Genomic DNA, 12,306 nt, shown 5'->3' on the forward strand with positions numbered 1-12,306 from the left:
TAGTGTCCATCAGCACCGCAACAGATGAAGGGGAAGCGCATGCATGGGCCTAAAAATGGCATGTCTCCTGCCACGACCCTCTTGATCCTTGCACTGGGATGTTCAAGCGTGGTGAAAGACAGAGCAAGAGGTCACATGTTATGAAGATTGTTGCAGCTGCATGGCTTTAAAATATTGGTGCTACTGGTAAAAATACACATATACTTTCCCTCAAAAGGACCTGAGTCAAGTGCATTTACCCTGATGTGTTTGCTTAAAGGGATAGTTCACCCAAAAAAATGTATTCTGTTTACTCACCCTCAAGTTGTTCCACACCTGTATAAACTTCTTTCTTTCCTTTGAACACAAAAGAAGATATTTTGAAGAATGTCGGTAACCAAACAGTTGATGGACATTCTTCGAAATGCAAAATAGCATTTTTTTTTTGTATTCAGCATAAGAAAGAAATGCATACAGGTTTGGAACACCTTGAGGGTGAATAAATGATGATAGAATTTTCATTTTGGGGTGAACTATCCCTTTAAGCAGGTATCCAAGGATTCAAACTGAGGAAACGGTTGGAATACCCACTTAGACGTTCAAAATTTGTTTATATATAATTAGCATCTTCTGAGAACTGCAGGCTACAGTTGCCTGCATCATTGTTCAAGTTCAAGGAACTTAGAGTAAAACAGGAACAAACCTACTCATTCATGTCGTGTAATATGTAACTTGGAACAAAAAATTATAGAGACGTGTCGCACACATAACCAAAGGTCTGTAAATGCATACAAGAACAGAATGTTAAGAATGTAACTTGAACTTGCCTTCCTGTTCTGAGACTGTAGCTGTGGCCTGTATCATGTTTTGAAGGAGGAATGCTATACCTTCTTAAACAAGCTGTCCTGCCAGAAACAAATTGCATTTCTGGGCAACTGAAAATCAAATACAGAACTTAAAATAAAACTCTTAGCAGGATAAAAATGCGTTCAGGATAGAAAAGGCTCATTACTATTTATAATTTGGTGCATATAATCTAATATGTTATATTAGGTGTATTTAACTATTTACTTAAAATTTAGGTTACAATTTATTTCGATAGTCCACTTTAGATATTCTAATAACATTAAGTAACTTTGCAACTACATGTCAACTAACTCTCATTAGAGTATTACACTGTCTGCTTAATATCTCCTAACTCTATATTTTGATGCTCATCAACAGACACTCTGACTAACTTTACAACTACATGTCAACGTATTCCTGAACCATAGCAGTCTACTAGAGTGTACTAATACTCTAATGAGAGTTAGGCTAGTTGAAATGTTACTTATAGTAGTAGAATGTCTAAAGTGGACCATCAAAATAAAGTTACTGCAATTACATTTTTAACTGCTAATTTGCAACCCAGTGAAAATAGTAACATATACTACACTTACAATATCAATAGGCTACATCCTCTAGATTATCATTTTGCTAATATTTCATTATCAGATTAATAATAATAATATATGTCTGATATAGCCTGAGAACACAATAAAAAAGACTTGAAGTTTTGTCTGTAGTCATATAATTTGTAAGGCCAGTATAGGGAACAATCTTTAATAGTCAACAATACATGATTTTATTCAGTAAACCACAGATTATTGAAAACTAAAAAATATAGAATTTTTAGGGTCATGACCTTGAGCACAAGCTAGTAATGGCTAAATTACCTGTTATGAACCGTGTTACTTTTTTAATAGACAGTTATACCAACACATTTAAATGTTTGATTGATAGATAGATAGATAGATAGATAGATAGATAGATAGATAGATAGATAGATCCTTTGGTAATCATTAAGTTTGTAGTCACATCAGACTTTTCTTTGAGCCAAAGTGTCTTTTATGCAATTGTGAATATTTACGCAACATTGCCAGTCTCGTAACCTCCTTCTTTCAGAGAAGCTGTTGAATACACAGAGGCGTGTTGGAGTAACTGCACACACTGCTGCTGCTGTATATGCCATCGGTGTATGAGGTGAATGTCGTTATAAGGAACCTGAGAAGAGCTTTTTTTTTTACCAACTCCGTCCCCGGTTTCTTCGGTCATTTCGGCAGGAGAGGAGGCTTGTGTATCGTCATGATGAACAAGAACGTGACTAGGCACCCAAAGCTCCGTGTTATGCAACCGCTGACCTACTAACACACATTCGAGGACGACAAGAGGAGAGTGTGTGTGTACGTGTGTGTGTAAGAGAGGAAAATTGGAGCAAAGCCTCCGACATAACACAAGGACGAAGAGGGAGGGAAGAGATAGACGGCGAATAGCAGCACATTCAGGGAGTCACATTAATCGACACAAAGCCGGTGAGTGGATCACGACCCACACGGGACATTTCCAGCCCAGACTGAAGTTGTAAAAGGAAGAAAGACCAGAATCGGAACGAGAAACGGCACATAGAGGCGCGGACGTGCGATTTATTGAAGAATAAAAGAGGATTCTTTCGTTTAACTAAACGAATGCGCCATTTCACATAGGTGAGTTCAACTGCATATCATATAATATTTCATAATATGAGCTGGGTGTATTGTGTTTTACAGAGCTTGAAGCAGGCTAAACAGTTGTAGGCTAGGCTCTTACCTTGCAACGTGGTCAGGGCATGTTATTGTTCACATGGAAACCGACTCAGGGTCTGCATGGCTCTCAAATGCTTCGCTGACTGCGAATTTTATCGGTTTTCAATGGTTCTTTCTTTATTGTTTATGTTTGCCTATTTTAGATTGTAATGTAGCTACAGATTATCTCGCATTGTGCACTGCATACATTTTCACATTCAATGTCAAGGCGAGACGGTCGTGGCGTGGGGGGAGGTGGTGATCATTACGATATCCAAAAGCATGAGTGGCTGTGGGTCAGCTAATGTCTGTACATTGCATTGCGGCGGCACCATTCCCGTGCATTTCAGTTGCAAGTCAGCGTTTCTTACAAAGCATATGGTTGTTAAGCTAACGCGTGGCGACAGTATAAAGCGATGCCACGCGAATGGTTGTTGGGTTGCACGATGTTCAGTGGCGAGCAGAGAAAGACCCTCTTCAGATGCGCGAGATATTCAAAAATCGCGTCACCATAGTGAATCAAATTCTCGTAATGTGAGTAAGTTACGTATCATGTGGGTTATTGTGCAATGTGAGGCGACGTAAAACTTTTGGTTTACGAAAGAGAGAGTTACTTACAAGCATGCTAATGTCCAAACCATTCAAATGTTTAATCATTTATTTGATAGTGTGACAAAAAAAAAAAAAAATTGTGATGCAATCCTCATTACATGCTTAGCTTATGACCTACTCCTAAACTAAGTAGACTATGCCCCTTAACAATTCCACCACTCCCCATTCAGCAATGCCAGGAATCTGAAACTGCTTCACATTGCTCCCAAACTTCTTACAATACAAAGCATCAGTCCGAAAATTCAAAAGATGTGCATACAGGTGGTGAGTTTACTCCACTACATAAACTAATCTGAAGGTTAGCTAACCTAGTCTCTAGTCTGAAATCTTGCTGTGAACTTAATTTTCATAGACAGCTATTGTGATTTTAGCATTAACCCCTGTAATTAAGAGTCTAGCCAAAACACTCACAGTCACACTGGCCTACTTGGCTTTTAGGTTGGAAGGAAGACTAGAGGCGTAACAGTTCTGCTTGCATGTGACTGAGTGAACACATGCAGGGAGGCTTCCAGCTGTAAATACTATCCCTGTGGGGCGGTGCATAACTGTTTAATGGGACCTCAAGCTCTTTTTCTTCAAATGTAGACTCTTAATTCTTGGAAGAAGAAAAGTAAACAAGCTAAGGGAACCAATAACACAAATGTGTATGTGGTCAAAATATCGTTAGGATGGTTATGTCTCCCCTCTTTTTCTTTGAGCACCATTACTATCCTAAGTCACTTATCTATCATAAAATAAAGGTTTACAGATGGTACATTTATAGTAACTTGGGTGTCTGAGCTCAAGTGTGATAACAATCTGGCATCCAGCCACAACCTGCAGTCTGAACTGCACTATACTGCATGCTCTGATTCACGGCTGATTAGTGATATTACAAAAGCTGGACTGTATCGGACAAGCCTTGTGGTGTAAGAGCAGAAAACCACATTTTGAAATCTTCCTCCCTTTCTTAATGCGTTTCAGGAAAATGCTAGTGCATTTGATGCTTATTATTGCATCACTGGCATGAATCATAGCCCGCTTTAATCTAATATTCTGATGATGACGTATTTGCTTTTTTTTTTTTTCTGTACCTCCGCAGTGCTGGTAAATTCCTCTCTCATCCCCCATTTGGAATCCTTAACTCCTCCCTCACCCAAGCACACTATTTTTGGTAGGCACTATAATTCCTCCCCACTTGCTCTGACGCACTCTCTCACAGACACACAGCCGCGGACGCACACACCGTTGCCGCCCCACTGACCTATTTTACAGCATAGCATTGGACTCAGTGCGCACACGCACCGTGTTTACGGAGCAGCCGGTTTCTAGGTCAGTGGGACACGCACACGCAACGTCCACCACCCTTCCCGGGTTCTCGTTTACGTTCCAACTGAAAAATGATCATGCATGGACCATACTTTGTGCTTCCATGTTTTCTGGAATCTTAGTCCCCACAATGCTGTGAGCCTAACCACAATGGACAAAGTTACCCACAAATTTAGAAATACAAAGTAATACTCTCTCGTGTGGTTGAAGATAAGGAAAAATTCAATCAGGCTTAAACAAAACAGGCATAGGCAAATTTCTATGTTTGCTTTTGAGAACAATGGGCTGTTTGTGTTGTACTTTTTTGTTCCTCTTCCTCTTTTTGCCGTTGAACTATGAGAATGCCGGGTTTTGAAGTTGTGTTTTAGTGATGGTGCAATAGCTGTTTGTGGTTATGTAACATGAACTCAGATTCTCACGATGAGCTGCAAAATAGGATGAGCTAACAAATCAAGGACAAAGTCCTAATGGTTTTAGCACAGTAACAAAAAGACATTATTCTCTACTACCGAATAAAGCACAAACCTTAACAAAACCGTATTTAAAAAAATAGCACAATAAGAAGTCATTTAAAAAGATAGTTGTGTACATGTACTCATTTTTAATAAGCAAAATGTTCTTGGTTACATTGTCAATAAATGATGTTTGGATCACTAATAAATGATGCCAAGAGAATGAGGGTTATTCCGGATATTCCACACCTTTAGTTCCCTGCAGTCCTGGCAGTCAGTCAGGTGTCTCTGATTATGTGACAGTGCAGTATCTTACACAATAAGTGTCCTACTGCAGCATGGCCTGATCTCCTACTCGCTGTGCTACACTACTCTACTGACCTACATTTCTCTAGAGCTCATAGAACAGAGGAAAAGCAGAACATTTCAGTTGCTGCCAAGATTGGAAATGGAACACTGGGTTGTTTCCGAATTATTACATGAGAATACATTTTGCTAATGCATCATTTGACATTCGTCCATGGTATTTATCATCAAAGCTGCAGCTTTTGAATGGAAATTGAAAGGAAAAGGTCTTCACAAATCCCTCATATGAAAGTCAATCACATTTTGTAATTGAAGGGATTGAAATGACTTCTAAAGTTAAACTACATACACACAACTACAACAAAGTAAAAAAGACAAAAGAGAGGTAATGCCACCAGTGCAATAAAGTAGAACACTTTTTCATACATTCAAAATAATATACCATTCATAACAACTAATCCTACTCTTTTAATTCTTGTTACCTTTAACTCTATGATGTAGTTGTTTTTGTTCATTCTTGTGGACACATTTCAGTAAACACCTCCTGTTTCTTTGTCTTTACAGATCTGTTCAACAGAGACTGGGATAAAACATAGAGCTGAGACGGATCTGATGAACGATCAAGTTTATTCTCCAACAGAATTCCCAGCCTATACAACCACGTCACCCATCAAGAACAAGGAGCTTTGCCAAGTCAACAAATTTGCATTGTCTAAAATCTGAGAGAACTGAAAGCAAGCTAAACAAAAAAAAGAAGACCATCCCTTTTCTGGGACAAAAGAAAAACTTGGATCACACTTATCCAATGACGGTTGTTTTTGTTGCCTTCCATCTTTTTCTTATCTTTTTGACCAATCTGGACACTTGAAAGGTTTGAGGACTGCATACTGGCAATTAAGTTTGTTTTTGAAGTTTCAATCAGAAACAAATAATCTTCAGTATTAAAACATTAAATTTCAATGTCCACTGAGTGGCAGTTATACAAACTGGCCTCAATAGGACCACAATGGAAAGCTTAAATCTCCCTACCCAAAACAACAGTGCCAGCTTGGAAACATTAGACACGTTCTCAAACTACAGTGAGAGTTTACCCTCACCTCGAATCGCGAGCCCTCCTCGTCAAGGCCGACTAATAAAACCAAAACCCAACTCCAGCTGTCGACGGAAGCGGGAGTTCATCTCGGATGAGAAAAAAGATGCATCCTACTGGGAAAAGCGACGCAAGAATAACGAGGCTGCAAAGAGGTCAAGGGAGAAACGCCGGCTCAATGATATGGTGCTGGAGAACAGGGTAATGGCACTGAATGATGAAAACGTGCGGCTGAAGACAGAGCTCCTGCAATTGAAATTGAGATTTGGACTCATAAGCTCTGCCTCTTACATGGAAAAGACCCAGCAGATCAGCAATGGTAGTGAGGCAGCGACTAATGGAGCTAATGGTACAGGAGCAACTTCTGGAAATCCATATTACTCAAGCAGTGGATACTCTAGTGCTTCTCAGGTCATGATGAACTCTGATTCCTCAGAGGCTGAGCAGCCGACCAGGAGTGAACGCCACTCAACGTTACACAAGTACTCCCCCCGTGGATCACTCTCCGACATGTCTGATGGATCTTCACGGGACAGTCCTGAACCTATAAACTTTGACATCAAACACGAGAGCTCTGGAATGGACATTAACAGGCTTGAGGCAAGTGTTCTTAATGGCATGTTCAATGGCCATCAAAGTCTCGGACGACTGGAGTCTCACCAACCTCAAGAAATGGAGCAGCAAGAAGGCGTCAGCAACCCAGCCCCTCCATCTGCCACACCCCAAAGAAGTGTCATCCTCTTTCGTTCCGGAAGCAACTCCTACCCTGTTGAGAGCCAAAGGGTTGAGGACATGGAGCATCAGGTGACATCCCAAACACAACAGAATGGGCAAATCACCCATTTTACTCAAACAGGGTGCAGTCTACAAATAAGACCTGATGGTTTAGAGACTCTTTCGGAGGTGGCGCAGCAGCTGGCCAGGAGGTCTTTGGATTCACCAAACTATGAATTCACTAACGGCAAGGCAGATGCCGGAGAGAGCAGGCGATTTGTCATACAGCAACAAGACCTGAGTGTTCAAGGACAATGCAGAAGTCAGGTTCAAGACAGCACCCCGAATTCTTTTGCCCCAGATTTGCTCAGTGAGGCCGGAAAAGCCCTTGTATGCCAGCGGTCCAATCCCTACCTCGGCACTCTGAACGAGGAGCCACCGGAGCTAACGTATGAAGGTTGCCCAAGAGCAGATGGCTTCTACCAAGAGCACTCCTCCTCAGGCAAGGACACCTCCTCTAGTGACGGAGACCCACGCAGCTCAGATAAAGAAGCCTCCACTGACGACGAATCTCCCTCATCCTCTTCCTCTGATACTGGTGGATTTCACGCCATCCACCAGTCAGCATCCTCACCCACCATGGTCATCAGTGATTCTTACCAGTACGGAGACAACCAAGGTGAAATGAAAGGCACTGCTCTGCCACACAAGCTAAGACTTAAGTATAGAGCACTGTCCAACGGTGGCTCCCAAGACGTCCTGGCCACAACGTCACCTGATTCCGCTCTGCCTCAGCACCCCTACCTTGCGCTAGCGCAGGTTAACCAGCAGCAAGGCAGCAGCTCTGGAAGCAAGGAAGGGGAGAGTGAGACAATAGATGAACTTTACACACAACAGTTTCCTTCCAGAGAGAAGGAAGAGGGATGGAAGGAAAGTGGGAAGAGGAGTTCAGCAGGACGAGGTAGCAGAAATAAGAAACGTGACTGAATCTGGCACATCCCATCCTGGACTTGTTCAAATGTCATCTTTACCATCCTATAGAAAGAAAAAAGAAAATGGTACCAGTTCATTGCATGAAAGTCTATTGCTTATACAGAACAACAAAAAGAAAGTAACTTGTGTTCTTGGTCTGTTTTCTCATCAAGAGCGATTCTGTGACTTTTAATGCAGCTCTGTTCTCGAACATTTTTTTTATAAGCACTTAACTGTAACTTTAAAAAGTTACAAAGAGGAAGTTGAGCTCTTTCTAATGATCTTTTTCCTCTTTCAAAACCAACCTACAAAGCTCTGTAAAGCAACCTTTGACTCCACCTTTGAATATTTACATATCTCTGCCATGTTTTGTAGCTTAGCTAAATTGATGGGTAGTTCCTGAACCCAAGTAGTTTTCGCCACACTTCATGGAGGTAAAGACTCGAGTCCTTTTCTCCCTACTGATTTCAGAAGAAAAAAACCTCAACAGATTTATGCCTGTCTTTCTCCTCCTCTGCCTTTGGACTTCAGCATTATTGAAGCACTTGGAATATTATAATACTGTGACATGACTAAACATATCATATTTCAGTACATTTTATGAAAAATGGCAACATGTCAATCTTTAAGAGTAGAAAAGTGGGAGAAAGACTACGAACACTGTCTACTTCTTACTGTTTGAATTCCTGTATAGTCTAATCCTAATGTTTATGTCTGATGCTTCCATTATATTTTCTAAGTCATCGTATTTATGTCACTGTATCATTTGAGAGATACCAGAATGTTCTCTTCATAGTGTTTTGGTCATTCATAGGTCAACGCTAACCAGTAAAAATCACCTTTTGTCCAGTACATTGCTATACTGTATCAGTGTAAAGGAGCCTGATGGATTGACCCTCTCCAAAGGTCACTGTGACCAGTCATTAAAGAAAAAAAAAAGAATTTGCAATTTACCTGACATTTAGCCAAATTCGAGCAAAAGCCCTTTCAGAAATGTCAAGGTGGTCTCTTCCAAGTTAATATGCGGACTGTACAAAGTGTAAAATATATCATTGCCATCTCAAGATGGTCGTGTCCTCTGTGTTCAGGCTTCAGAGACGCCTCACATGCTACCTCATGAGAAGAAACGGTTGAGGTTACTCAGAACTGAAGAGTTTCTCCTTTGGTGCGTGTAGCCCATTGCATCATCATCATACCCATTAAATGTTGCATATAAAAGTTAACACACAGTCAAATGCTGCAGCACACAACTAAGTGTTACCTAGACACAAATTCAGTCCTACTAGTTGTCTTTGTAGAATTTACCACAGCTGAAAGCTGCTTCTGCACTGAATTTTTTTCATCAGATTTTATACAATCTGTGTTTATTGTTCCCAAACAGGTGCCTGGCACTGGCCATTATGTAAAAAGTGTACAGACAAATTCTCTTTTGAGTATTTTAAGTTTGTATCAAGTTTATTTTGGCATTCTATAATAATAATTATTAATATTGTATTTTTATTTTATTTTATATTCCAATGCTATTATTCTTTTTTGGGTTGATATTTCTCGTGTCTGTTGTCTGTTCACCTCAATGTGAGACAGTATGTATTTTCATGTCCTGTTCATCTATTTCACCTCTGTACCCTGGTGTATTGTGTGGTATTTACTGAAGTTTTAAGAAAAAAAAAGGAAAAAAAAAAGATGTTTGTTAAAAGAGGTGGACGTACTTGTCAAGGTGCTCAGAATGACACTAAAGGAGTGGAAAGAAAAATAAAAACATGTTGTATGTTGAATTTAAGTCGCCTAATGTTGTTTGTACTACCCGGCATAAGCCTCAATGCCCCATAATAAAGTGTTTCCATAAACAATCCCAACACATAAACTTTCACAAGATTTAAAACCAGACCAAAAGAATAACAGACAGACTTTATACTTCCAACGTGACTTTTCCTCTCCCCTTCTAGCACGATAAACTAATTAAAATGAGAGCTTTGCAAATGCACAGGGACACTTTGTACTCCTGCAGGGCGCAAGAGTCATCCAATATGATGTAACAGGCTAAGTCACAGCACTTATGTCACAGCCCAAAGACACACACACACACACACACACACACATACAAAAATGCTTTCATGTTCTCTGCATCAATGGAATTACCAACATTGGAAAGGAACACGATGTAGCTGGTCACACTGTTCTCTGGTCATGAAAATATACTCCCAAGCACTAATTCAGAGAAAAAAATAGACTAGAGCAGAAAACAAGTTATGTAACTGTTCTGATATCAATTGACATTATAAAAAGAATAGCTTGAAGTGCAGGTCATAATCCAATCTTTTCTACCCTATCTCGTCTTTCTCACTATTTCTCCACTAGATCGTTTCTGCTACACATTTTTTAAAAAGTGTTAACGATTACCTGTCATTTATTCATTAATTTATTGCTCTTGGTAGACTGGCAGTTTGTTATATCACTTACCCTGTCTGGCATTAAGTAATACGCATGCATGGCGCTTACACAACCTGCCGTACAACCTTCATCTGAAAGTACGTTACCCCTTCAACTACAGAGCCATAATTCAAAACTGACATATTCTGTTGACAATACATTCTTTAAAAGGTGTCTAATTTTATTTAAAAATGAAACCTGTGTAGCTGATGATGTCACATGCATAAACAAGCACCGAACCGTGCCGCACTACCGGTTGCTACGGTAGCGAGAGCCAAAGCAAGAACAAAAGCAAGGTGACTTTTAGCAAGAGCTGCAGTGCTTTGTTCTCTTCGCTGATCTTTTTTTCACTATTTTTTCCCCTCTTTCCCTGTTTTTTTTACTTGTACGGAGTATGCGCAACCTTACGAAAGCAGGTCAGTGGAAAAGTAGGTCAGTGTGAAGGGGAGGAGAGGGATGAGAGAAGGGGAATTCAGAGAGTGAGGGTTGGGGAGGAGAGAGGGTGGAGGTGCAGACACGTCATTCAGCCTGCAGAGAGCTTAAAGGGGAGTGAGCAGAACGCTGCATTGTGATCTCATTAACTGAACACCATTCAAATTCAATACCAAACAACAAAAACACACACATTATACTGCTGTAGTGCAGTTGAGAAATATCAGAATTATGTAATGCTTTGTTGCAGTGCATCCAATTTAAAGAAAACACAACCTATTTGCATAACATCAGATAAAATATAACATTTTAGAAGAACTGATCATTATTGTTCGATTGCTCAAAATTCACTAGAGGCATTAAGAAATCAAGGAAAAGAAAGGCAAATGGCGGATTAGATCTGCTACGCTGCTGCTGTACAGTTATAGCATACATGAATTACCCATAGCAGATCTATACAGGTGGAGCTGGGGAAGGTGGAGGGTTTCTGGAAGCCTGTTGCAACCATAGATATCCATATAAGGGCTAGATGTCTTACGGCGGAGTCACTTCCGGCATCACCGGCGGCCATCTTACCACAGGGAAGCTGTGCATTAAGGTGAGTGATCAGCACGCACACAAATCCTCTTATCTCGCTGAAATCTTGACGGATTTACAAACGGGTTGGTTTCTTACAAACGTTATTAAAGTGGCTATAATTCTTTCATATGGAAGTCCATTGTTATAATTATTCATATGTATGCAGTATCATAACTACATCTCTGACGTTTATAACAAACCAAACCGTTTGAAAATCGGTAGAAAATTTAGCAAGTTATGGTTACGAGTGAGCGAGGACCCTGTGGTAAGATGGCCGCCGTGTGCGGACGTCGACCTCCATTGGCCAGCAGCGCGCACGAGACATCTTGCCTTTATTATACGATATCTATGGTTGCAACTGCTACAGCTTTGAGGTTGAGCAGCGAGCTCATTGGCTACTGATACAGCAGGAGCCAATCAGCTGTGCCCTTTAGAGAACGATGTGATTGCAGTCAGATTGAGTTAAGGACAAGCATGCGCCATCTAGAGTTTCATGACAAAACTTGAGTATTTGACAATTATCGTGATTTACCGATAATATTTTTGGGCCATATCGCCTAGCCCTATATTAATTTAGTATTTGGTTTAGCCGCATGAACTTCAGAGGTTTGTGTAAGACATGATGATCCTTATTTTTCTGAGAACAGCAAAGGAATAAGAAAATCTGACCTTTTGTACAATGATTCACACAGTCACACATTTGATTAGTGACCTAGAAATAATGCATAATAAAACATTTTATAGGAGTTCAATTTTGATTATTATTATTATTATTTTGAAATCCTAAAATGGTCCGTCTACTTAAAGGTCTGTAATCCCAGAGTGCTCTCAG

At 40.3% G+C, this 12,306-nt stretch overlaps 1 protein-coding gene across 1 annotated transcript; it reads left to right on the forward strand.

Moving 5' to 3' along the window:
- The first annotated feature begins 1,925 nt into the window (after positions 1-1,925).
- nfil3-5 (nuclear factor, interleukin 3 regulated, member 5) lies at positions 1,926-9,813 on the forward strand. The gene is made up of 2 exons (XM_084425897.1): positions 1,926-2,501; positions 5,822-9,813. The coding sequence occupies exon 2, from the start codon at positions 6,264-6,266 to the stop codon at positions 8,046-8,048; it is 1,785 nt and encodes a 594-aa protein (XP_084282023.1). The 5' UTR covers positions 1,926-2,501; positions 5,822-6,263; the 3' UTR covers positions 8,049-9,813.
- The last annotated feature ends 2,493 nt before the right edge of the window (positions 9,814-12,306 follow it).

The sequence above is a fragment of the Rutilus rutilus genome (assembly GCF_951802725.1).
Source record: "Rutilus rutilus genome assembly, chromosome: 12".
In the NCBI taxonomy this organism is placed as follows: Eukaryota; Metazoa; Chordata; class Actinopteri; order Cypriniformes; family Leuciscidae; genus Rutilus; species Rutilus rutilus.

Coding starts and splice junctions, on each gene's coding strand:
- nfil3-5 (XM_084425897.1), top strand. CDS start 6,264: ATGGAAAGCTTAAATCTCCCTACCCAAAACAACAGTGCCAGCTTGGAA.